This window comes from Lonchura striata, chromosome 12, assembly GCF_050655825.1.
Source record: "Lonchura striata isolate lonStrDom1 chromosome 12, ASM5065582v1, whole genome shotgun sequence".
Taxonomy (NCBI): Eukaryota; Metazoa; Chordata; class Aves; order Passeriformes; family Estrildidae; genus Lonchura; species Lonchura striata.
The window spans coordinates 6,168,745-6,195,636 of NC_140714.1; the positions used below are offsets into that span (position 1 = coordinate 6,168,745).

At 44.9% G+C, this 26,892-nt stretch overlaps 1 protein-coding gene across 21 annotated transcripts in view; it reads left to right on the plus strand.

Annotated features, from left to right (window-relative positions):
- The window catches only part of MAGI1 (membrane associated guanylate kinase, WW and PDZ domain containing 1), a 332,520-nt gene that overhangs the window by 24,701 nt on the left and 280,927 nt on the right, over nt 1-26,892 (plus strand). Inside the window, exon 1 of one of the 21 annotated variants that reach the window (XM_085590055.1) lies at nt 1-19,837. This exon is cut by the window's left edge and continues 24,350 nt beyond it. The exons of the other annotated variants lie outside the window; for them this stretch is intronic. Coding sequence (XP_085446181.1) covers nt 19,720-19,837 — 118 coding nt within the window. The 5' untranslated portion in view covers nt 1-19,719. The remainder of the gene's footprint in view (nt 19,838-26,892) is intronic. 21 annotated transcript variants of the gene reach the window in all.

Sequence of the window (26,892 nt, forward strand, 5' to 3'; positions counted from 1 at the left end):
GGACTACAAAAAACCCCAAATGTACAGTTTGATGGAAAAGTACCTATACAGCCAGTTTAGGCCCTGCCTGGCCCTTTGGTGTGGATTTGTTGGGTGCAGAGATGCCCAAAATGAGGAGCAGCCCCCCTGGAGCACAGTCCAGCTGTGCTGCACACAGGGCCAGTTTGATTTCTGCCTTTTCCCTGCTGTGTCAGCAATTCCAAAGCAGGAGGAAAAAATCGAGCAGGGCTGTAAAACACTGCTCCCAAGGGCCTCTGGAGAAGCTCAGCCCTCCCCAGTCTTGCCTGGAGTGGGGAAGCTGTGCTGTGACATGAGTTTGGGCAAGTTTGTCCCAAGGACAGAGCCAGGTAGCAGAGCTAGCTCCCATCCATGCAGCTGCAGAACAGTGATGGTATTTAACAGAGCTCCCTGCAACTGTGCAAAATTGAGAACCCTGCCCCTAAGGCTGCTTGGGGCCCAGAGGCTCCTGAGCTGTGCCAGGGCTTGGAAGCACCTCCGATTTATTTGATTTAACTTGTATAATTATGTAAGAGTGCTTGTGTGGGGTGCATTAACCATTGCAAAGGAAGCAAAGTTGATTTAAAATCATAGAATCATTAAAGTGTGAAAAATCCTCCAAGATGGTCAAGACCAACCTTCAAACAAATCACACCATGGCCACCAAGTCATGTCATGAAGTGCCATGTCATGTAGTGCCATGTCTCCTCCTTTTTTAACACTTTCAGAGATGGTGACTCCACAACTTCCCTGGGGAGCCTGTTCCAATGCCTGAACATTCTTTTAGTGAAGAAAATTTTTCTGATATAGGACCTGAACTTCCCCTGGCATACCTTGAGCCCATTTCCCCTTGTCCTAAAGGGGGAATGTTTTATCATCTCTTGCAGCTTTTAACCCGGGGGATGTGCATAACATCATTTTATTTCTATGGTTTTTGAGGCAGAAGATTTTTAACCTGCTGTGCTTTGAGGTGCAAATTGATCCCCCATATCTGCAACATGAAAGGGGCCTTTTGGGCACAGCAGCAGAATGTGGAGTGGGCAATTACCAATTGTCCTGGCACACCAAAGCCACATCAAAGCAGGGGCTCAAGAATTAACATAGAAAAAGCCTGGGTTTGCAGCAGTGAAGTGAATTTACCTGGGTGTCAGGGTGGTCTGGGTGTGAGACTCCTCACATCCACAGCTCCCAGCACTCCCATCAGCATGTAGCCTCAGGGAGTGGCAGGGCAGGGCTATTTGCATTGATAAGGAAATGTCAGCTTCTATCATATGGAAATGTATTATTGTTTTTATACACACACACACACACACACAGAGAGAGAGATATGTATGAAATCTCTATCCTGTTCCTCAGGAGCCAGCTTTATGAGGAAATGTTTGTCAAACTGAAGGTAGCTGTGATGCAAGTCCCCAAAGCAATAAAAGAAGGTTCAATGTGCACAGCTGCTCTGAATGTAATAAATTGTGTCTCAGGGCTGCAGGTGTGTAGCAGTATCTGGGGTTTGGGTTTGGTATTTTTCGTTTTATCCAGTTTCTTCACTAGACCTTTAAAATGAATGCTCATGCTTGTCAATGCGCTATGCTTTTTGTAAGTACATGCTCTAGAGGGAAGATGAAGGTGTCTTCCAGAACCCAGGTTTGTCCTTTCATGTTGCAGAAGCAATTTAAAAAGTCTGGAGGGCTGCCCCAAGGACAGCACCCATCACCTGCGGTAAACTAGATTATCATATGGGAATTGGGCACCTCATCTACTGCATTCCTGGTAAATCTGGGGGAGAGGAGAGGTGACCTACTTGTAAATGGCAGCAGGCTTTGGTTTGGAGAAGGTTAATTGCCATTTGGAAGATAGGATATATATATATATGTATGTATGTAACTTTATCCACTGAAATCTCTGTAGTCTTCCTAATTTTTCTGGTATGTAAGCACAGCTGGACCTTAGGCAAAATGCTTGTTGACCTGGGAGCAGTCTGGTATCTCAGCTGTTTGGTCAGAGGAGGTGCAAAATCCTTCCTGGACTGAAACATTTGGGAATCTTACCCCAGAAATGCGTAGTGCTGATTTGCTGAAGTCATAACATCATGACAAAATTTTGCCAAAGTTTTTCTGTTACCAGAACTCATTAGTGAAGAAAAGCAGTCAACCAGCCTATTCCCAAATACATAAGGGATGGTCTGCCAGCAGAGCTTCCATTTGCAGCAGTTTTCAGAGATTTTTTTTTTTTGTATCCCATCAGCACACATGGTCCTGGCTCAGAGCAAGTGTTTATATTATCAGTCCATCCCTGCTCAGGAACTGTTTGTTACATTTGAAATTTTATTTGACTCCTTGTGAATTAGAAATTTTACTACCGAACTTTTCTCTAGGTCTGCATTTTTTCTTTTCTTTGCCATTCTTCTTTCCCTGCTGCATTTTGCTTGTTGCCAGACTGGATTCTCACGAGGTGGTGTTCATCCATCTCACCCGAGGGCTATATTGGGTTAGGTTGGGCACCTGCCAGCACTGGAGATAGCTGGGTTAGTCCCAAGCAATCCATTGCAATTTGCATACTGATGAAGGTGTGGCACTGTCTCTCATTTCATGTTGTGAAGTGAAATGATTATTTTCCCACCCAGTGACCTGACATGGCTTTATAATTAATTTTTGTAATTGGTGGAACACATACTTTCTAATGATACCAGTCAGCTGTCTGCCAGGACACAGTGATGTATTTACTACCAGATTGCTGCCTTTGACTAAATCAACAGTTCTACTCTTTGAGCAGTGGATGATCCATGACTCTGTGTCAGAGCAGTATTTAATTGACTTACAGGGTTTACTGAGAAGTTGTTGGCTAGCCTTGTAACCACCACGTCTCTGAAAAATCATTTGTAGTAGCTGGCAAGCTCAGTATAAATTTTGTGTGAAATATATATTTTTTTTTTAATGTTTGCAGGTGTTTCTTTGCCTCCCTCCCAAGGAAAAGTCATGTTCTTGTAGTGTTTGTGAAGCAGGGTTGTTTCTGCTGTGGGGCACTGTTACATGCAGGAAGGACTGTTGATGGAGTTAAACGTGTGTAAGTATGTATATATTTGTATTTTAGGTCTCCATCTCTGCCAAGCAGAGATGCTTCTGGTGCCAAGAGCTGCTGAGGGGTTACCTGCATCTCCTCAGGGCAATGTTTAGCTCAGCTCTGGGCATAAAATAACTGAGAAGAGTGTGGTCATCCTTGAGATGGGCATGTAAAATTAGCACTGATTTGTTGGATAAAGATTGCTTATCCAACAGTTCAAACCTGATAGGGATGAAAAGTTGATTTCCTCAGGTGATTTCCAGGTTTTCTGTTTTGATGGGAGCTTCTGTTCAAAACTGTTCTTATTTCTAGTATTCATTATCTTTCCCAACAGAGAAACCACTTCGTGTTTAGCAAAAGGGTGAGGCAGAATCACCTTTGATGAAAATGTTGGTTCAAAGCCATTTCATTACAAATCAGTACAAGTTCCTGCAGCACTTTGGCATTTTGCTTGCAAATGTCAGCAGACAGCCTGAGTGATGCACACAAACCCTTGGAATCAAGCTACAAAAGTGCTTAAATAAGAAAATATTACCATGCAGGTGAGGACCTTGTGTGGTGGGAAGTAAATGAGGACGATAAAGCTGTAGGGTCTCCTGGCACAGATGGTATTTCACAATGTGTAAAACCATCTTTTGGGGACTGGGCCCATGTGTCACAGGTCACAGGTCTGTGGTGGCTAGAGATGTCCCTTTGCAGGCCACCAGGTACATGGGAAGATGAAGGGAGTGTGTCCTGGGATGACAATTTGTCCATATCAGGCCAGACTGTGGGGTGGGGATTGGTGCAGGTTGAGTTTAGGGGATGTTTTGTTTTATTGTTGTCCCAGCGAGCTGATGGGGTTTATATCATCTTGAGGCCTGGGGGAAGCTGTGTGGGTCTGGTTTTGTGCCCAACCAGCCCTGTATAAATTCTGAGGGGTGTTTGAGCATTCTGCACAGACAGCAAGAGACGACGGTTCCTGACCTAGGTTGTGGTGGAGAGAGGCTTCAATCAAAGGGCTTTGTTTGTGTTTCTGCATTTCCCAGATGATGTGGCTGGAAACACCTTCCTGCTCTGTCCACACTGAAGTCTCTCTCACATTAATGTACCTGAGTGAGCCTTGGGAAAGGCCCTACAGACATGACTGTGAGAGCTGTAATTAAATAAATAATAAATAATAAATGCCCTGCTCTGAGCAGTCCTGAGTCATTCCCTGTTCCCTCCTGCTCCAAGCAGGGGACTGAGAGGGCATTGCCTCCAGGCAATGAGTTTGGGGCTTGCCATGAGAAAGAGGGGTTTATGTGCTTTATGTGCTTCCTTTCAGGTGTGGTCTCTCACATGCTGTCCCTTGTGTTTGCTGCCCTGGCCAGAGCTGGTGTTGCACAGCCCTGTTTGCTGAGCTGCTTTCCCTGCCTGCTCTGCACCCTGACTTTGTGTGTGGCTGCACCAACATTTGACATAGCATAAACAGCAACAGGAATGGGTCAGACAGGGCCAGGATTGCTGCTTCCACCCCCCCAGTGACAATTTTGGTTTCAGTGCACATCAGACTGCCACCAAAGTGAAGGGGAACAGAGCTAAATATTGGCCAAAGATACACTATCACCATGAGGAAATGTACTGATGAAGCTGACTGTGGGAAAAATTCCTGCTATTTCAGATTTCAAGGTGTGAGGAAATTCTTACTTTACCTAGTGCTAATTTGTAAATTGTAACCACATGAGTGTGGCTGTTGCAATTCAGGAATGGCATATACAACACTCTGGATGGATGCTGTGCATTTCATTTCAACCACATAATCTGCCTTGGGCTGGTTTTTAACATATTCCTTTTGAGATGAAATTTTTTCTGGAGGTCTCTTTAATTTTGAATGGCCTGCATGGATTGTAGCAACCCAGCACAGCAGGGATGAGTAAGAGGAGAGACAATGTTATTTCTGAATTTCCTTGTCTTTGAAGACTGAGGTTAGATACTTTGTTCTTCTGGCTGAAGTGGAAGCCTATTTAATTTTTCTGGTTTAAGTTTTTTTGAATATGTGTATGTATTTCAAGTCTGTGCCTTCCCATAAGTGGTTTGCTGCCCTTTTACAGGTTTCGTTTCTTAAAAAACAAACAAACAAAAAACAAACAAACAAACAAACCAAAAAAACCCAAAAGAGTTGGACCCATCTTTTAGACTGCAATTGCTTTTGAAATCTCACTGTGAGGAATGGGTTGAAGAAGAGCTGTGGTGCTGCATAACATGGGAATCTCATCTCAGTTGTATGTTCAGGGCAGCTTTAGCTCCAGGAAAGTGATCTGTTCCAGTGGTCTGACAGAAACCCAGCAATACTGGGTATTTTACTGTCAAGGCAATGTAAAATACAAACAGTTTTTGTGCAAGGGGGCCCCAGTAATGCCAGTCACTCCAAACCTCACTTTTTTGGAGAATGCTTAGCCCAGGCAAGAAGACTTTACCAAACAGATGGAGCCCACCTTCTGTCAAGGCAGGGCTCTACTGTGGGTGCTTGGGGAGCAGCTGCAAAGTGCTTGTTGGAAAATTGGAGCAGTTCTCCTATAGACTAATGCACAATTATTAAAAATGTGAGGTGTCTGCAGCAAGGGGGTGCAGGGGATGAGATGTCTGTGTGTGTCTTGTGGTCTGGGCAGAAATGCTGGGAGGTGAGTCTTGTTCTCACCTTTTTCTGTGGTGCTTCAATTCTTTTTCATGTTCATTGCCCTTTGCACCATCTCTCTTCTAAAAAGACACAAAAATTCAAGACCATCACACCAGCATCTGCTTGATTATTGTCTGGGCATCTGTGTCACCCTTGAGAAATCTTATTCTGAGTTGAACATGTTTGTATAAACTCTCACAGCTTTGGACCAACTGTCTGCTCCTGCCAGACAACCTCAGCCACGCTGAATCTGTCCTTGCCTTGTGCTGGGAGAGCTCTTTTTGAATTAAATGGAATTGAAGGGGGTTGTTTCATTTTGTGTGACAGCTCTTAAATGGGGAATTTCCTTTTCACCTTCACTTTTTTTAACAGTACATAGGTATGATCCTGCTCATCTCCACGTTAGCTAAGGCTGCCCAGGACTTTGCTGCATCTCAGAGTGGGGAAGTTGAATTTTTGGTGAGTCAGTTTCAGGAGAGATGCACTCGTTGGTTTGCAGTCCCCAACCTCTTGGAAATGTCTTAATTGCCAAGGTTTAAGGAAAGATCTGTGGGAAGAAGTTTCTTACAGAAAATGATTTTGTTTATCATTTTGCTGCAGTTACATGGCCTTTGATTCTTTTCTATTAAGGAATGAGACTGAATAAAATTTAGTTATATTTCCTTGGCATTTCTTCTGCAACAGTTCATTTATTATGTATAAATGCAATGTTATGTATTCCAGGTAATTTATATAATTACTGTGCCATTAAATGTTTCTAGTTAGAATCAACAAAATTAGAAAATGTGAATTTTCAGTGTCTGCAGTAGTGATTGCCTGGTTATGTTATATCCTGAATGGGATTCCCATGTGAGATCCTTCCTTTCTCTTTTTTTTCTGTGTGTGAACCTTTAACATCAACATGAGTTGCATTAACACTAAATGATTAAACAGGAAAAATATTTCATTGGAATGACATATATGTAAAACATGACTTCTTTATTGATGTTATTAGAATATTTAATGTTTTCATTTCCTGGCCTCTGGGAATTTAGTTATGCAGCTTTAACATTGCACTCCAAAGCAAACAGGGAATGGTTTCCCCCTTGTTAATTCACAGAGCTGCTTGCCATGGGGTGTTACTGAAGGCCAAAATTCAATGTCTGAGACAATGCCAGTAATTAAATATACATGAACTGTTGGAGTAACAGAGATTTAAGGCAAAAATCTACCCAAAACAAAACCCAGCCCTCTGAAAGTAAGAATATTGGATGGAATATGTCTTCATGCTTCAGGATATAGATCAGTATTAAGTTTGGATTTGGGAAGAAGAAGGTTTTTACTGCTCCACCCTGTGTTCTCGGCCTCCCCTGCTCCAGCCAGGATGCTCTCCCTGCCAGCAGAGATGTTCAGCATGAAATATCAGAGCATCAATGGTTTGTAAAAGAGAAGGGATAGATAGAAAAGGGATTCCTCCTTCATTTCCCCGCTGTTTCTGGAGCTGTTTGCAGCTCCGTTCTGGGTGCTGCTGTCATACCAAGACCTGTTTGGTCAATTCTTGGAACCAAATAATCTTTCAGGTCTGTTCCAGCCCAGGCCTTTCTGTGATTCTATAATGGTTATCCATCTGTGTTCAGGCCATGGTTTCCACCTAGCCAAAAAACATAATTAGGGACTGCAGGAATGCTGGGGGATGTCTGTTCCTGGGTGGGAAGCTCTGCTGAACTGTTTAAAAAATAATAATCTGAAACATTTAAAATATCTTTGTCTTTATGGGTTTTATGTGGCCATCAGTCATCATACTGCTGTGCTTCTGCATGAAATCACTGCACTGGGAATATTTCTCAGTGTTTTTCTGCCAAGGACTATCAGGCAGCCCATGGATGTCCTGAATTCTCCCACACTTTCCTATCAGCAGTTGTCCAAGACTTGATGGCTCTTCTTTCGTTTATAAAGATTGGAAGCATTGTGGAGCCAGGCTTTCCTGAGGTTTAAACATGCTTTTTGACTGTGTTTTCTTTGGAGTTTTTTGTTGCATTGGATTATAAAAACTTGGTGGATCAAAGTGGGTTGAATTCCAGCTGTCACCAAAAAAACAAAAAGGCAAACCAAGAACTGTGATTTATTTTCTTTCATCCAGGATCTTCCCCCAGGTACTGTTCTTGGTTTTAGAAAACAGTATTTTTCTGCAGGGGTTAGAATTGGTTCATTCAGCCTTTAGGCCTTTCTTTGCTCCATAGTGGTTTTTATCAGTTCCAGTCTGAGAGCACAGTGCCCTTTTCCTTGAGAGAAAATGTGAAGCTGTAGAGGGAGGGGAAGGAAGAAAACGAGCAGGAATGTTATTTCCTCTCTGAAGTAATCATCTACAGAGCCAATGGCATTTTAATAGATTAGGTGCTCCCCATCCAATATTGTGACAGAAATTAATTGTCTGGAGGATCAGGGAAATCGGGAAATAAAAAGCACAGAAAAGAAACAAGAAAATACTGATTTGAGCTGAAAAGAAGGGGAAGGGCAAAATGTAATAAATGGGATAGTTAATATTCAGTGATTTAATGAGGTCCTGTCAACCTTGTCTAAGAACTCTTGGATCCTAATAAAAGAATTTAGAAATGTTGGGTAGAAACCAACTGCTCTTGTCCAGCCAAATTGTAGTCAAGGGTTTTTTAGACGTTTGCTTGATTGTACATTCAGTTTTTCTATTTGTTTTTAGAAAAGGGCTTGACTGATATGGGATTGATCTCAGGAAATTAGGGTGACACATCAGTTTTGGGGCAACAATTTGATTTTCTATATGGGTGCTTTGCTCCTCTGGAGAATAATAGATCAGGCTTAAACATGTGAGCAATTGCCTAAGTTTATTATTTAGCTGTGCTGGTTTCTGTGTGTGAAATCATTATTTTCCCACAGATTCAGCTTGTGGAGGCAGCTTTGGGGAAAGAAATTACTTCAGAACTTCGAAGAAACAAAAAGTGCAACTTTAACAAATTTCATCTTGGCCAAAAGCATTTAATACCAAGAATACTATAAATGCTTTCTGTTGGAATTACTCCCTCTGGGCTGCTAATCTGGGAGCAATTCAGGCGTTTGCTTCTGACCTTACCCCCTTCCTGGAGATCCGAGCACTTCGCTCATGAGAGTGCAGGACAAGGGAAGGAGGGGCTGGCAGAGCTGTTGTTTTCCAAAGGAAATGAAGTCATGTCACTCTTGGTTGGAATTACAGCCTCTGCAATGTCTTCAGAAAAGGTGACGCTCCTCAGAAAGGAAAAACAGCTGATGGGAGGTCCTTGAAGGTGCCTTGAATGTTTGCATGCTTTTGTCTCTGCCAGCAGTGCAGGCTGGCTGCAGCTTTATGTGAGCTGGTAATTTTATCACTTTATCTGCTTGTTTTCTGATGGATGGCAAACACATCTCCTGGGATTAATTCACCAAGGTTACACCTGCAAGAGCAGAACACAGCTGTGAAATCCCCAGGGCATGGGAAAGGTGGCCCTTAGTGTCCCTACAAACTGTGGGGTGTGATGTGGTCCCACTTCACCTTATCTTGCAAAATCTGCATTTTCATATTATTCTTAGTGAGGATCCTGGTCCTGGCAGAGAGGGACTCAGGCTGCACACCCAGGCACCTGGATGGGTTTCCACCTGCAGGGCCCTGTTGATTCTGCACTGTTTTAAGTCACGAGAGTGTTTACAAACCTTTCAGCCTCAGCAGTGATGTGCAAACAGTGCTGAAGCCAAGACTGGCCTCCTGCAAATGGCAGCTTTGGGAGCTGCCAGGAGTTTTTGGTATCTGCAGCAGGTCCTTGCTTCTGCTGGAGCAATGTGCTCCTTGGGAATGTTCTGGAGGCTGGGACTCACTGGGGAGAGCTTTTACTCTTCTGGAGATAACCATACTGCTGTGCCCCCAGCCTATTTAAGTGATCAGCTGCCTTTTGTTATTGTTATTTTCTCCTTTTTCTTCCCCTGTATGGGAAGGTTCAGTGATAGTGGAGCACGGCAGTTTTATGTTCTTGTTTTTTGGAACTAACAAAAACTTCAATAGTCTCCTGAGCTCACAGCAGCCAGGCAGCATGGTGCAGCTCCTGGAAGGGGCTGAGTGTGTGATGGTGCATCTGGGATGTTGGAGTTTGGGTGTTTGGGTCTGTTAGTCCTCAATTTGCTCCACATCCACCAGGCTTCATTTGCATTTTCAATGAGCCCTTGGCCTTTTGATGCAAAGCCTTTGCACACCCCGTGACCTGTGCAGGGGGCACCTTCTGCAGCTCATCCCTTGTGAAGGCTCAGGAAAGGTTAACAGAACTGTTTATCCATTTTTTGCTCAATTTTTTACTTCTTCCTGCCTTTCCTGTTCTTACCCAGCCACTCAGGCTATGGGGGAGAAAAAAAACACGACAGGTTTCCTTGCAATATTGGTTTGAATGTTCTGGAAAACAGGAATCATGAGTCATTGGCCTTAAATTAACATTTGTGTGTGAAGCTGAAATGACATGCAAGAGATGGGTCACCTCTGGAGACAGGAAGAGTGTGGTAACATGCTCAGAACTCTCAAGGCTACAGTTCAGCTCTTCCGTTTATAAAATCCTCATTGGGGAGGTTTATAAACACCTCTGTGTACATTGGTCTTGAATCCAGGGTCTCAGCCTGGGAACCGGTTTTAAAAACAAACACCCCTCTTCTGTGGCTCTTCCACTTTAAACTTTCTTTACATGTCCTTGGAACTTGCAGAGATCAGCAGTTTCTGGAGGAATTTGTTCAGCCAGGTTTCTTTTGCAAAGTGTAAATGCAAGGCACGAGGTTGGCATGGATTTCTGGATTTTGAGTCTTGAGGGTCTAGTTCTGAGATAATGGGTTTCTCTGCATCTCCTAGAGAATTTTTATCAGTTGAAAGATCCTGGGGTTTCTTTTTTTATTTTTTTTTTCCCTCCCTTCTTCCTTTTCTTCCTCTGCCTTCCTGTTGTAGCTGGGCCATCATCTCCTCCTTTCCAGTCACCTGGACTGGAGCACATTGGGTGCTCCTTTAATCCTCTGATTGGCAAAACCATCTGTGTAAATGTCCTCATCTGCACACGCTGTGGAGCCAGAAGAGATTATTCCAGCCAGCATTAATTGCCTCCCGTGACCAGGAGGTCTGTGAGGATTCTCTACTGATTTCTGAAGGGATATTTTGGCCAAGCAAAGTCTCACTAATTCTGTCCTCACTTTGCTCAGGTACTGTGTACTATTTTTAGGCACTGCTGGCTTTGACTTTCTTTTTTCTTTTTGACAGAACAAAAATAGAACAATATTTATGCATCATTTGGGTCCATCCTGAGGTGTGTTGTGGTTTTTGTGGTGTTTGTTTTTTTGTTTGGTTTTTTTTTGTAGCACTTGATCTTTGTCATTTTGGTAATTAGCATTAACCTGAAGGGTGCTGATTTTATCAAGCCTTGGAGTTCTAATTGGTTGATATTGTTTAAGAAGCCAAAGAAAGCCCTAGAACCTACCTAAGTTAAAAACAAATATCCTAAGTCAGGATGGAATTCCTCCTTCACTGAAATATGGTTTAGAAAAATATTTCACCACTACAATGCCTTTCAAGAGCTTGACCTTGGCTTGTTAATCTCAAAAATATGCAGTGCAGATGAAGTTTTTCTTTTCTAGAGAGAGAAGAAATGCCATGTTTCTCAAAAGACCTCCCTGGAATTAAGAGAAACCAAACTAAAACCCAGAGTGGGTGATAAATGGAGTACAGGCTAATCTAGGAGTTACAAGAATTTAATGCCATCAGAATCAGCTTTATTTTGTTAATTTGCCTTTTTTTTTTCCTTGCTGTCCCATTATTCTTGCTGCAATTTGCTATCTGTCAATGTACACATGCTAGTAAGTGCTTTAATTCTGTGTGAGGAGCTGCAGCCTTGGAAGTTGAAATGCTCCATATTTAGCCTATGTGCCTTATACCCAGATTTCATCCAGGCTGCTGGGCTTGGGTGGGCTGAATCCCTCTGGGCATTTGGGACAGTTTCTGCTGTCTCAAACTGCTGCTGAGGTGCCAATTTCACATCTGCTGCCACCCAGACCTGGGGCTGGGTCAGGTTGGATCCCTTTGGACAAAGATCTGTGCCCAGCCTCCCAGCAGTGACCAGTGCAGCCTCTCAGGAGCAGAGATGGCCACTTGCTCAGGCCGTTCAAGGGACAGGAAAATTGGATGCTGGAGCTGGGTTTGAGGGTTCTGCTGGATTACAGCTGCCTCAGTTGCTTTGAGCTGGTGGAGGGGCTGGGTGTGCCACGTGCAGGGGAAGAGTTCTGCATCCAAAATGCAGTTTGTGGTGGGTGGTTTCAACCATCCAACAAAAACCAGACAGCTCTTGGTGAGGCCAGGCTGCCCTCCCTGCTTCGCCTCTGGACACTTGGCCACTGCTGCAGGCTGCTGGCAGCACAAACCTGCTTTCATCTCTCCTGCTGCTCCTGCTTTGCTAACCTGCTCTTCCTAAATACACTTCCTATAATTTTAGAATTGGAATGGAAACATTAGGAAATTAGAGTTGTGTATATTATACAGAATTATTATTTGGTTTTAAGTTTTTTAATGTGCAAATGCAGTTCTGAATATATATGAGGTGTTGTACATCTATATTGACTGTTTCCACTATATTATTTCCTTTTGGTAATGCTGAAGGCCTTGTTAAAATGGGGTTTATTGCAATGCTTGTTCACACATTTATAGAAAAAGGGCATGTGTATAATCATCTGTTTCAAAATGAAGCATGAAATGGCAGTTCCACACTGGAGTGTAACAGAATCTATGTTTGAAGGCTTTTCTGTGGTTTTTAGGATTTTTTTTTCCCTTCTGCTTAGAGCCCTGTGCAACCCCTGCCTTTGTCCTCCTGGCTTGCTTACTCATTACTGTTTGCATCTCCAGGTTATAACAAAACAGTCAAATGCTGTGGCCATTCATCTCTGGAACCTTTAATGAGCTTATCAGGAAAGAACTATAAATATGTATCTTGTACTTCTCTTGTGTGGGGAGATGCTTCCTCAGGCCATGAATAATTAGGTTGGCCCACCTAAGCTAATTACAGATGTCTCACTATTCAAAATACCCTCTGGGGAACATTGTTAGGACTCTTTTACCACGTTAATGGCTTCTCTGTAGCCTGAATATTACCTGGGCCTTTACTACCCTGATCAAAAATGCTCTGTATGGCACCTTTTGCCATGCCAATCTGGGACTTGTTTTCTGCTAAAAGCATCATTTTTCCTCCTCCTTGAATGATGATCTGAGAGGGACAGGGCAGATCTGTTCTGGAGTCCATCCCTCAGTTCAGCAAACTGCAGTGCAGTTCAGCAGTGCAGCTCTAAGTGCTTCTGTGAGAGTCTGTTGAGTGGCAAGGTGGAAGACAGCAAGTCCTAAATGTCCCTGGTAAATCTGATCATTTGTGCTTCTACCATGATTACCTTTCAAATCTGTTCAGTGTTGTCTAGCAAACTTAACTCACCCGCTTATCTTCGGGAAAACAAATGTACCAGTTATTGCCTACGAGCTGAGCTGTGTGTTTTTTTTTTTTTTTTCAGTGGGCTTGCTGTGATTTTGTTTTGACAGATTGAGCTGTGTTTCACTTTGCTTTCATTTTTCACCCTGTCAGAAGAATTTTTAGTGCATTTTTTTTCCCTTCCCCAGCCTCTTGCTGTCTGTATGGATCAGTGCGCTGAAGCGGTGACTCCCTCTCCTCTGCATTGCTGGTTTGCAGCTTCTCGTGCCACAGAGGCCTGAGCTGAACCTTCCCCATGGCAAACTGGGGTCAAAGCTTGGCCATCTCAGCATCTTCTGCCACGGCCAGGAGAGCTGGTAGGGGCAGGTGAGACTCGGAGTGGGAATGTCTTAGGCAGTCTGAGAGTTTTCTTTATTTTTCACTTGCCTTGTGCTGTGTTTCCCTGACCACCCTGAGGAGCAGCATGCCCTGGGCTGGATCAGCTGCTCTGCTCCTGAGCTGAGCACGGTTCCTCTGCCTGGGTGAGGAGAGGATGCAGGGCTGTTGCTGTTCCCAGCTGCACAGCCTGGTTTGCTGAAGCTGTGTGTGAGGTTTTGGGGTTCAGCTTCCACTGCTGCCCTTCACGAGCCTCTCAGCATTCACTGTGGCAATCTCAGGGAGCTTCCTGCCCGTGTCCTGAAGTGTTGCCACGTCAGAAGAAAGCTTCTGTGCAATAACCAGAATTATTAGAAAAAGAGAGGGTTCGCACCAAACTCACTTGAATATTTGCCAGGCCTAAACTGAGCTGGTGCTGAGAAGTGGCTGAGCAGCACTGGTTGAAGCCAGGGGAAGCTGAAGTCAGGTTTAGCTGTGCCATCTTCATGGCAGCAGTCTCTGTAACAGAGCCCTGCAGGCTGGGCTGTGGTCAGTGGTGTAAATCTCTCGGAGATGCTGGGGATCCTCTGCTCCAAGGGGAGCAGCACGGGAACATGAGCTGCAGCCAGCACTGCAGCATGTGTGCTGCTGGAAAATGAGGTGCCAGATCCCTCCTGCACTGAAGGCAGTCTGGGTGCACTAACCACGTTAGACACATCTTGGTTTGTTCTTTTTATTAGCAGAGGCCCTGTGTTTGTGCAGGGCATGCACGTGGGGCTGCACTGGCACATTGCTCCCCTGGCTTTCACTGCCTTGGGATGTGTTCTCCAGGGACCAGCTACTGCTGCTCTGCTTTCAGGGAGCTGAAGTGATTGTCATCATGTATCAAATTCTTAAGTACTTTTTTCTTTTTTCTCTTCTGAGCTTGGATTTCTTTTTTTGGCTGCAGTTTCCCTTGTTTTATGGGCTGTATGTGCCATTCTTGCCTGCTTAATACTTCATTTCTTGAGAAATTCAGTCGCAATGCAGTGATCAGCAGGCCTGGCTTTATTGTGAATTCTTCCAAATTCTCTCTCAGTATCTAGCAGTGTACTTAGGACAAGAAGAGATTTATTTGCATAACTGGTCAAACAGAGGTTAGTGTGAAATAAAATACATGCATGTGCTTCTCTTGGCCTCCCCCAGTGTGAGGTCAAGGCTGGCTTATTTTTTCTGAGTCCTCCCATTGTCAGAACCTCTCAGGGATCTGGGCTCTGGTCCACTTGCTGTCAGTAGTAGTTTACTTTGCTTCTCAGTAAATTGTCCAAGTTTGCCAACCTCCCCCAAGGCTATCGTATGACAGCATCCCTCACGTGATGGGTCTGGTAGCAGGGAAAAAAAATCTTACTTTCTTGTAGTCCAAACATACAGCCCTTTCAATTATGTATGAGTGAAGTGCTCAAAGGATGCAAACCCCTTGAAGTTGGCTCAGGTGTCTCTTCTTCCCTCATTCTCCACCCTCCCTGGTGCTTTATCATAGTGGTGGGGTGGATTTGCCATTCACTGGGTGAAACAGAGGGAGAGAATGATCTGGAGAAACCCAACCAGGGCTATACCAAGATAACATTTGTGGCTGTGCTGGTCCTTGAGGCACAGCCTCTGCCAGGTGAAGTACTCTTTGGGGAAGTACTGCCATGCACTTGTCCTCCTCTGGGATTCTTTCTGAAGCATTTACTGGTGCTGTTCCTTGAGATAGAGCTGTGGAATGGGAGGACACATGTTCTGACAACCTCTGGCCTTTCTTCATGGATAAAATGAAGCCCTGAAGCAAGGCAGTTCAGTGCCTAAGTGATACAGAGCTCTCTGAATGGCTGTGGGCCAGCTCAGGTTTTGCCCCAAGTCCTGACCCTGTGGTGAGCCCAGGCAATTCCCTTCTCAGATATCCCTAAAACTGTGTGTGGGTTACACCTGATCTGCTGCATGAGCTGCTTTGGGCAGGGCCTGAGGACAAGCTGAAGGAAGGAACTCACCTCCGAAGGTCTGTCCTTCAAAAGGTGGATAATTATTGGCATGTGCCCCTCATGCCCTTTCTGGTCCTCTCCTGCCTCCACAAGAAGTGACCAGAACTGTCCTCAAGCAGTGGGGTGATGCTGGAGAAGGGACTTGCCAACTGCATGCAAGGGCCAGTGTTCACAGTCAGTGTGTCCACAGCTTTCCAGTCCCAGATCTCTCTGAGCCATTCCTTGAGAGATTTGCTACTGGAAGTCCCTTCCCTGATGGCTGGAGAGGGATCAGAGATGAAAGGAATGTAGTGGTAACAGTGGAAAATGGTTTCTCCACTCCTTCCCTTTGAATGTAGAATGTTTCATTCTGCCTGGAGTTTAGCTACAGGTTACATTTAAAATATTTGTTGAAGCTGCAAGTGGTTAGGCTGGTAGCTTAAAATAAATAAAGGCAGTGACTTGAGACAGTGAGATAGAAGACAGTGGCAGCAGAGTTGTAAGTGACTTATTTATTGCAGCCTTGAGAGCAAGAAAAATTACAGAGGACAAAATTCTTGTAATGTTTATATAAGACTCTAAGAAATTGATTACAGCTCAGGTATGTTTTGTTGCATGCTGCTGGGAGGAATCATAAAAGTCATGCAGCAAATTTTTGAACATCGTGTTATTGCCAGTCTGCTCCAAAGCCCCATTTGCCACAATGAAAACCTTTCATTTGTTCTTTTTGCTAATTCCAGCTGTGCTGGCTTCCAGCTTCTGTGAGTTGCTGCTTGCAGGATTCAGCTCTTTCAGGCTGCAGTCCTCTGGGGGTGAATTGTTTCTTCTATTCTCAGCCATTTAAAAACAAACAAACAAAAAACCTCAGGATTTGGCGGAAGTGTTTCCCCACAGATGTGTTTTCTTTTAGTTATTATTTGTAATTTGTATTATTTGTACTCTTCTGTCATTCTAAGAACTTTGGAAATGCTTTCCTAATGTTCTCCCCAGTTTATCCCACCTAATCCCATTGAACCATGCAGGACTTGATGCACCAGCACACGGTGTCCAGCAGCAGCTCTGGTGGAGGGCAGCTTTCCTGCAGCCTTCTGCCCTGGTGAGACCAAGCCCTTCACTTGCATCCTTGTCCTGGAGGATGTTGTGGCTCCTTCAGCAGTGGCTTGAGCCCCTGGCCACCCCCTTCATGCAGCTTCAGAGCAAGTGTAAGCAATAGATCTTGTAAAGACTCATTTGGGGTTTGGCATTTATGGTGCTCTACAGCCAGAAATTCATCTCTCCTCTTGCTGTCCTTCCACTTGCCCAAGGCAGTGTGTGATAAATCTCTGTCTCTGAGCATCCATAAGCCTCTGCTGGTAAACAAAGTTACTTTTGCCTGTTTATGTTCTGACATTCTTTCAGGGAATGTGCATTAAATTGTTTTACAGGTGGATCTCCTCTGAATAAATGGCATCTTGTGTCACTTCAGGAACTGCAAGGAGCAGTAGAATGAAAGCCATAAAAATAAAATTTATGCATTGCTGGTGTCCAGCAAGACTAAAGACTAAAGCTGACAATAAAAGGGACACAGGAGTGCTGTCTTCCTGCCTGGCACCTGGCAAGGTCTGTGGTCTCTGCAGGCCTGATGGAAGGTGTGCTGGAGCAGGCTGGGTGGCTCACAGTGATGCTGAGTGATCTGGGGCAGGGATTTCCCAGCAGTTACCTGTTGGAATCTGGTATTGATGATTCCCAGATTGTAAAAGGTCTCTGTCTTTCTGCCCCGCTGCCAAAGCAGAAGCCATAATTGGTCTGTGCTGGTTTCCAGGTTGTTTATTCTGTTTATCTCTCACATGTTCTGCTGCCCTGCCCAGCTCTGTCCTGCAGGGCAGCGTGTGGGGCTCTGCCCTCAGTGGGATGTGACAAACATTAAATACCAGAAACTCCCTGGGCTGGATTTACAAGAACGTGCCAATATCTGTCACCTACGTTGGACAGTGTGTCCCCAGCCTGAACCAACAGAAAAATGCCAACACCACAGTGAGACATGGAGGGCATGAAGAAGGAGAAAAAGAACAAGGCACACCCAATTTCCTCCATCTTGTCTCCTTTGGACCCCTCATCTAGAATCCTAAAATTTTACTTTTGCACCTGTGCCACACTTAATTATTACTTATATCAAGCACTCAGAGCTTGTAATTCATCCTGTAAGATTGCAAACTCTTTTCCATGGACAGAGATCACAGCCAGTGTCTCTGGGGGCTCTGTCCAGGGGGGTTCCTGACCCCTGCCAGGGTCCCAGACCTGCCAGGGCAGCCAGAGGGAAGCCCTGGATTCCCACAGTTACCCTGATTATTTGAGTTCATCCCTAAAAACTCACTGCACACAGTGCCTTGCCCACATTTTTGTTGATAGCTTGGAGCTGACTGTAGAGGCTGTTTTGGCCTTTGCTTGGCAGAGGTTTGTGTGCAGGACAGACAAGGTGGTTTGAGTTTATGAAGCCCACCTGCTGTTTGAGATGAGGGAGGGTGTGTGGGGGCTGAGCGTGCTGACAGACTGTTCCAGCACAGGTAAAATGGGTTTGATCCAAACTTGTTAGTCAATAGCTGAGCTCATGTGTTGCTGCAGCTGTTCTTAGCACACCTCTGCCCATGTCCTCATGTTGCTTCAAGGAGAAAAGTCTGGTAAGCTGGACACAGGATTGCTGAGCTGCACAAAAGCAGCTCTAAAATTGTTAACCTGCTAATTTTAAGCCGTTGCATTACTTTGTCACTGGCATCAATGAAAGCATCACTTGCCACTTATCTCCTGGCATATGTCTATGATTGAGCAGCAGAGAGAGGGATTTAAATTGTCATTTCCAGCTTCACTGATGATCTGACACTCTCTGAGCAAGCATCCCACCAGATCTCAGAAGATGGAAGTGCAAATCCCACTCAGTCTGTGTGAACCAAGAAGGAAAGTCAATAGAAGCACATCTGAAATAGCTGCAACCACAAGGAGAGGATTAAATAACACAGCCCTCAGACAAAAGGATTCAGTTGTGTTTATTTTGACATTAAGAGAATGGGGTTGAATGAGAACGTGTGTGGCATTGTTTTCAGCATGTCTGGCATTTTGAAGTGTAGTTTTGTGTGAAAATGAAGTGCAGTCTCTGGTTGCAGAATATTAAATATGATGATAATTTATTTGAAACTTCTCAAAGACTAGAGGCAGTACTTTTGGGAGGACTGAAATGTTCACAAATGGTTGTCTATGAAGCTGGATTTCATTTTGATACTACAAAAAGCGCCTTGACATTTTTTATTATTGTTACTGCTTTTCTTATTATATTACTATTAAGTGCTGAGTATCTTTGGGCCTTCACTGACTAGAGGGAACTGTAAGACATTCAGTACATCTGATACTTCCTATGTACAAGATCCAAGCATGGATTTGAGTGCCTGCCTTCTCTAGTAAGGATCTTGATTCATGTAATGTAAACTTAGAACAACAAAATTAAATTCAGATGCTCCTTTCTTTTTCTTCTTTTACTTTTTTTTTGTCCCTGTTGCAGTCCTAAGCCAAATGATTTACTGTGGAATATAGTTGAATTGCTTGTTTTATCTCATAAAACAAATACGCCTTTGTTGCTCTTTTGGACTGATGTTTTCCTTAGCTTGCAGTTGTGGCTTAGCTATACCCTTCCTTCCCTCTTGGACTTTTTAATTTTTCTCACACCATGCACGGATCTTGAGTTTGGCCTTGTCTGCTGGCTGATGAAATTGTCTTTGCCATGCCATAGGAGCCTGCTGCCTAGGCAGTGGAGATACCCTGATAAACCCTTTGCTTTTGTGTTAGAATTGGTGTTTTGTTTTGATACGGTGTGTATCATTTCCCATTTGAAACCGCCGTTATTGTATGCTTGGAAAAACCCTCTTACTTGGCACTGGCAAAGGAAGCAGAGTTTAAAAAGAAAAGAAAAAAAAAAAAAACCACTTTAATTTAATAAGCAGTATTCCAGGGTTCCTTTTGTTACGTGCTACCTTTTGAACTCTGCAAAGCAGCATGCAGATCTAATCCACACCAGCGTCACTGGTTGGGCTGCGCAAGTAAACACTTTAAATGGGAGGAAGCACCTGCGCATCGCTATTGTCTCTCTGCTCCTATTAGCAAAAGTCTCAGGGCTGACTCTGCTCCAGCCAAACCTTCTGGGCAGTGGGAATCCACAGGCAGAGAGAGCAAAGCTCCCTGCCCCGGGCTGGAGCTGTGGGAGCACCTCGGGGGACAGCTGGCCATGGAGGGGAGCGTGGGGCTGCGTGTGGACACCCGCACACGCGTGGGGCACCGGCCGCTCGCCCATTGCCTCGGCAGCGTGGGATGCAGGGATCACAGGGATCACAGGAGCCAGCAAGGTGGGTCTGGGCAAGGCATGCTCTGCCTGGGACTGCTCTGGGGATGGACCTTGAGAATGCTCTGGAATTATCGCTGTCGTCCCACTCGTTTGTGTCACCGAGTGCTTGACTTGATTGCTTTTCCCATGGAGTTTGTGTTTTTACATCATTCCTTATTGAGGAGCTGGTGAAATGTGTTATGGGCATAGATACAACCTGTAGCAAGTTTACAAGACAAAAGTTTAAAGGTGAAAAAGCTGGTTTGAATAGAAGAGCACTAAAGGCTAAAATCTCTTTAATTTACACAAGATGGTTGGGTAAATTACCGTGTGACTTACCATGACCCAAAAGTATCTGCAAACAGAAGTACTGGTATAAAACTTCTTTTGAGCTAGGAAACCAAAACTTTTTAATGTTTTGGAGCTAAATTTGGCAAAATTCAACTTGGAAAATACTAGGATGGGTTTTTTGTTTCCATTGCTGTTTTAATGTTGTGCTCTGTGCCTAGTGAGAAATAGTGAGGAGGCATAGAAATCACAGGATAAAGTGCTCAGTGTGATATGGGAAATATTGTTAGAGTAGCATCACTTTGGGATTTTAGGTTTTCAGTCTCTATGAGACATTTTATGGTGGTGTAGTACCTGGGGAGCTGGAACTACATCTTAATTTATTGAGCATTCATTTATTGAAGTTTGAGATGTCTTTGAAGATATGTTAGTAATTATTTTATTAATCCTTCTAACATTAGTTTCCATTTAGGAGAAATTGTCTTTGTGCCCTCTAGTGGAAAAACTATTTACTTGAAAGCTTGTAAATTGGGTGAAGTTTTTGCAAAGAAAGGTGAAATGTGTGAGAAAAGACAGAGGAGCAGAACAAGGCTGGAGAGATGAAGTGCTCTGTGCTTCCTCTGCTTCAGTCCTCCCAAAACTGTAGTGGTGATGACATGCACAGACTTCATCAAACAGAGAAGATATTATCCAATATTCACATCAGCTGGGCTTGGTGAAATTATTCTAGGTATAATTATGAGGAAAATCCAGTTTCAGCAAGCTCTGAACACTGGTCAATCATTAGTGATTGCCATCAATGTTCCCCAGGGATGTCATGGACAGGGAAGAGCAAAGCAAAGCCCATGCTGAGCCTTCAAAGGGAGGAAGGAAAGACCCAGAAAATGAAAGATCAAGGAATATAACACTGGTTTCTCAAAAAAGTTCAAGAGCACTTTGTTCGTAGCGGAGAGGAGGATGGGATAAAAAACAAAATCTAGCTTAAAAACAAATAGGTGAATCTGTCCAACTTCCCTCTTTAATGGGGTAACTCATTAATGTGTGAGAAGGGCTGCTGATGTGACTGAGGCTTAGGAGCAGGATTTGGATCATCTTGGTGAGCAGGAAAACCAGCAGGGCACCATGGTGATGAGGAGTAGGGAAGAGGAAGGTGCAGAAGCAGCTCTGAGGCAGCAGGAGCTGGATGGTACCAGGGTGGTACTGGCTGTTGTGCATGGCCAGCCCAAACAAACCAACACCCTCCTGAGGTTTGAGGAAAAGACTCAAATCTCTCTCTGAGTCATTCTTACAGAAGCTCTGTGCATAAGGCAGGGCTGGAAATCCCTTCCTGCTGCACCAAGTGGAGCTGGGCAGTGCAGGGCAGGGGGAGAATGGTCATGGTGACAAGTCTGGGGATGAACCACAGCAAATGAGGCTGGAGAGGGAATACTGGAGGAGATGTATTTGGAAATATAAGCCTGAGTGCAAGCAACACATTTTCTGATGCGTAAAAGATTTCTGTAAAAAGGCATCATTAGCTCTTAGTTGCTACTGGAGAAAAATACCTTGATTTGCCCGGAAAAAAATATTCAAGGTGCAGATTGGAGAAGAGTTTCTCACTAGGAGGTAATGAAGCAAGAGCAAAAGAAATTGTGAATCTGCTTGACTGGAGGATTTGCAGAGCAGTTAAAGCAGTGCCTCTTGCTGATGGTGTGATTTCTCCCCCTCTGTTGCCCTCTGTCCATCCACCCACTGCACAGGGTCCATTTCACTCATTGCCCTTCCAAGCTGGACTTTTTATTTCTGTTGCTAGAGTTGGTTTCAGGGGCCAGGGGTCAAAACCAGTAGCAGTGTAGTAGGCTATTGCATGGCTTTGGGATATAAATTCTGCTCTCAGTGCAGTCATGAAAACTTCAAGCACGGATGTAGATCCCAAGAAGCTGCTGCTGTCCCATATATCTTCCTTTCTCTGTTTGTTTCTGGAGCTGCTCATTCGGGATGCTATGAGAGCAACAGATGTGAACGTGATGGAGTCCCCACGCCTCCCTCCCATCGCTGTCATCCTCCCTTTCCTCATACTGGACTGTCATTCTTGTTTATTTTGGTTTGAATTATAATTGCAAAGCCTCTTGCAGTGTTGTTTGTGTGCTGTGTGTCGTGAGTCACTGTTTGTGTTTGCTGCCGTTCGCGTTGCCGATCCTCTCCTGTCTCACGCTCGCAGCCACAGTTCCCCTCCCAATATCCTGGAGCCTCTCCTCCTCTGAGTCTTCAGCACTCCTGTGAGTGCAGGGAAAAGCAAGCTGTCAGGGAAGATCCGGGATTAGCCTTTTTTTTTTCCTTTGTTTTAGCTTTCTTCTGGCATTTTGTAATGGTCCTTGTTCAAATCAAGATTCCTTGGAGATTCCTTCCCTGAGATCCCTGTGCTCAGTTAGTCTCTTCTCGTATTTCTACCAGACAGCGAGATCAATACTGTGTTTTCTGGATTGCAAATTTCAGGAATGGGGGTGGAAATCATGCTAAAAAGACCTTTTTTGAAGTTACTGAGGTGCTTATGTGCAATTCCAGCACCTGCCATCACAGTGGAGGTGTTAATCCCTTCGCTGCACTGGGGTGCAGACTTCAGCATCCTGCTCAAGGTCGTAAGTTTGGACCAATTGGGGCTGAACACACTGGCCTCTGAGAAGGGCTGTGGGTGCTCTGGGTGGATAGGGAAGAACCTCTCAAACCCTCATGGCCTTGGGTGATCCCTTGTGCTGCTTCTTCATGCTCCTGGTAAAGTACTATCACTGTTAGCCAAGAAATCCTACAGCTCTGTGCCTGGGAAATCTGAATGGTAATGGCTTACAAGTCTCTCTGTGGATTTATCAAGGAGAAACAGACAATTTCTTTATGTCACCTTAATGGAACTTCAGCTCACGGTGCTCCATGTGGGAGAATTAACAGTGGGAGTCTCTCTCAGGTTGTCCAGAAGCTCAGCAAATGTTTGATTGTGAATCTACTGTAAAATAGCTGCAAGATTCCTGTGCCTCAATTAGCAGCCTTGCTAGAGAGCAGGCAGATTTTCAGGTAAAAAAATGTCCATTTTGACTCTTTAAGTGTTCTCAAGTGGCCCATGTAATGTAAATGTTTTACTCTATTTGTAATGCAAAACCTTTTAATTATCTCCAATTCATAAATCCCTAGTTTGTTACTTCACTGCTTGTAAGAGAATGCTCATCTTTTAGTGGGTAGCAATCAGTGTCAGAGGAAATGGGGAATAGATGGTGTGTTTTAAATGGTGTCAGTTCCAGCAACGGGAATGTATAATTTAAGTCACTTACATTTAATCATCCTTTAAACACTGAATCCCAGCCTCTGCTTCTTGTCTCCCAGGAAGCTGACAGCTTTTTAATGCCACTATGGCAACACTTGAAAGTTCCTTAAACTGCTCTAGGCTGTGATGTGGCTCTGTACCACGTGTGTTGGTGCATCCATGGCTGATTCTCTGAGCCTGGATGCAGCTGGATGCAGGGTTGGTTGGGCTCTGCTTCACTCCCTCCCAGCCCCAATTTTGGAAGTCTCAACTGTTTTACCTTTTTATGGAGCTGTAACATCTGTTGTAAGTACCACAGCAAATGTAACAGCTGCTGAGGGTGGGATTATGGATCTGGGCGTGTGTATAACAGCTAAACACATTCTAGTAATTCAGCAGGTTGAAAAATAAGGCAGATCAAGCTGTGTTCATCATGCTCTGGAGCTGTGTGGTGGGGATGTTTCCTGATGGAGTGACACTGTGCTGGTTCAGCTTAGGTTCCAGTGCCTGGAAGTGTGAGGCTTTGACCTCATGGATTTCAGCAAGGAAACAAGGCAATGTGGGGTGCAGCAGGTCCTGATCCTGCCTGGGGAGCAGAGGTCCTTGTGGGACCCCACCAGTTGTGATCATTGTGCGTGGGGCTGGTGTCATGCATACAAGACACTTGCTACTCACTTCAGACAATGTGCATGATTTCAACCTGCACATGTAGATGCATATGTAAATACATGTGCACATATCTAAGGAAGACTGCAGGCACTTTTAAAAAGCAGCTGAGAAGAAGTCCTGTTTGGGATCATGTGGGATTCTGGCTGCCTCCCTTCTGCCTGCTCCCTTGGCAGTCTGGCTGCAAATAATTGAACGCAATTCTTGCTCCCAGCAACTGGTTGATGACATTAATGGAGTGAGTGGAATTTCACCCTTAAAAAAACCACATCTGGGCTGCTGGGGAAGGAGCCCCACAGTCAGAAAGGGTCAGTGGGTTCAGAATTGGTCACCTTTATTTGCCATTGCCCGTTGAGATGGCATTAGAGCTGACTGACCAGCTACGTGGGCAATAGGTATTTTTTGTTGTGCCTAGCGGTCAAACAGCATAGTCTTAATTTAGAAGCTGCCACTTCTGCTTAGGATAAAGCTTGCATTTCTCTGTACGTATGAAAATGGGAGCGTTTCAAGCCCGCTGCACGGCGGATTTGCCAAGGAGCCCATTAGTGCTTGCGGAGGCCGAGAGCGAGGAGGGGGCAGCGGGAAGGAGCATCCTAATGAGGCAGGGTGAGGAGGTGATGTGAGGACACGGAGGGCTCGGGGCACACGGAGCTCTCGGAGCCTCCTGCTGCGGGGAGGATGTGGCTGTGGCTGCAGGAACAGCAAATTTGGGAAGCGGGCAGCATGGCGCTGCTGTTGCCCATGGGAGGAAGAGGAGGAGGTCTCCAAAGTGCCTCTCCCAGAGTGTCCTGCAGTGTTGGAGGTAGTTCAAATGCGGAGCAGGAGATGGTGGAGGAGCTTTGGTTCTTCACTACCCGCAGCCACAGAGGAGGGAAGAGCTGTGCTGACCCCATTTCCCTGCGGCTCAGGGGTCGCAGGTCAAGCAGGGTAGGAGGGTGGCAAGTGCAGCCTGAGCTGGGGAAAGGATTCTGCTCGCCTGTGATAGCCCAGGAAATGGGTGGGAGAACAGCAAATGGGTGTGAGCCCAGCAGAGCCCCGTGGGAGTGCACGGGCTTCACTGAGGCTGCTTGGAGCATGGGAAGAACTGGCCCCTCTGGCTTCCAGAAAACCTTTAACAAAGTCACAGGCTCAGCACCAGCTCTGGTGTGGGCTGGCCTGGGCCTCCCCTCTGCTGGGACTCCTTCCTGGCAGTGCTGCCATGCCACATCTCCCTTTCCCCACACCAAAGCCATCCTGGATGGGGACAAGAGACCCTCTGTGACCCTCCCTGGTGCCATGGGAATGACCCATGCCCATCAGAGCACATGTCAGGTTTCTGGCTTGAGGGGTCTGCTAGAGGTGTGGTAGAAGAATCTGGTGGAGAGGGACACAGGGGTTTGTTTTTTATTAATATTCCTTAATTGTAGTAGAGCTTCTCTTCCTGGAGTGGCTCAGAGTTGGCAGGTGCCACCGGGCTATGCTGTGTTGGCTTTCAGTGGCAGTCTCATCTCAAAAATTGGGGGATTTGTAGGGTTTGGGGAAGATCTTAAAGTGGAACATGGAGTCTTTTGTCTGTGCCTTTAGAGTTCTCCAGGTTGTATTTAATTTTTAATTTTATTATTTGAAAGATAGAGCACTCTGTAGTGACAGGAGCAACTAATGGTATAATTGGGAGTTTGTTCTGTTCATGTCACCTTGCTTCATATTGCTGAAGGAGCAGTAGAAAGCACATAATTTCCTTGAATTTATTCATTGCTCAGAATTACTCACAGCATAAATTTCTGGGGAAAAAAAAACCAAGCAACAACTTAGATGTTCATTAAATTTGTGAGATAAGCTCCAAACAACAACAAAAAAAGCATTTAGCTTACTTTAGTGCCCACTCCCCCTGAGATTTAAAGCAACAGTAACTGTTGAAGGGTTCTTTGCTCTGGGATTTTTCCAGTTTTGTAATGTAAAGGTTCATTTTTCTTGTTTCCTAGGCAAAAAGATGATCTGAATGCCTTTTCCTTAATAAAAGTGCATGTTTGTTCTTTATCGCATGACTCCAGGAGCTGAGTTTTTTTAGGAAAACCATCAGATATGTGTGAAAATCATCAGTGTTGGCAGCACTGAAGTCGTTAAGGACAAGTTCAGTGCTGTATTTGCTCAGAACTGAGTGTATTGGGACCAGGGAGGTTGCAGCAGTGTGGCGTGCTGAACAGCCTGGCTGTTTGAAAGCTGCAAGTGCCTACAATCATATTTTGAAGTTTATTTTGTGCTGCACTTGATAAAACTTCGTTCATTGCACTGTTTGACTTTAAAAGGGAAAATCCTGGAGAAGTGCAAGTAGCTTCTTCAGGGAAACATGGATTTTGCTCTTGGCAAGCTGTTGATGCCAAAGTTGCAAGTGGAGGTGTGCTGTGCACCTTTGCTGTTCAGGGTGCTTGGAGGTTCCTCATTTTCCTGTCTCTGGTGACAAGGGACCATCCAGTTGGGTGTCTTGAGCTGTACTGTGGTCCCAAAAACAGCTCCTTGTGCAGGAGGAGGCCACAGCCATTCTGATGGTGACTGGCGTGGCCTCTCACCCTGCTTTGCTGGGTGTTTGTACAGCAAGACCCAGTTCCAGCTGAACATCTTTGAATTCATGATTTTGTGAGCTGGACATTGACATCTCCCTGCTTCATGGTAAAGCATGAGGCTGCCAGGCCTTTTTCTGGTATCACCAGATCCCCCATGCTCAACATCACTTCCCAGCCCTGCTCTGTGGTGACCCCCGGGGAAGGTGTGTAGCTCCTGTTCAGGGTTAACCCACACCTGCACCACTCCATCCTCCTCCTGCCTTTTCAGGTAGTTTAACCTGTGCTAAATTTCACAGTAAAGTGAACCAGTCT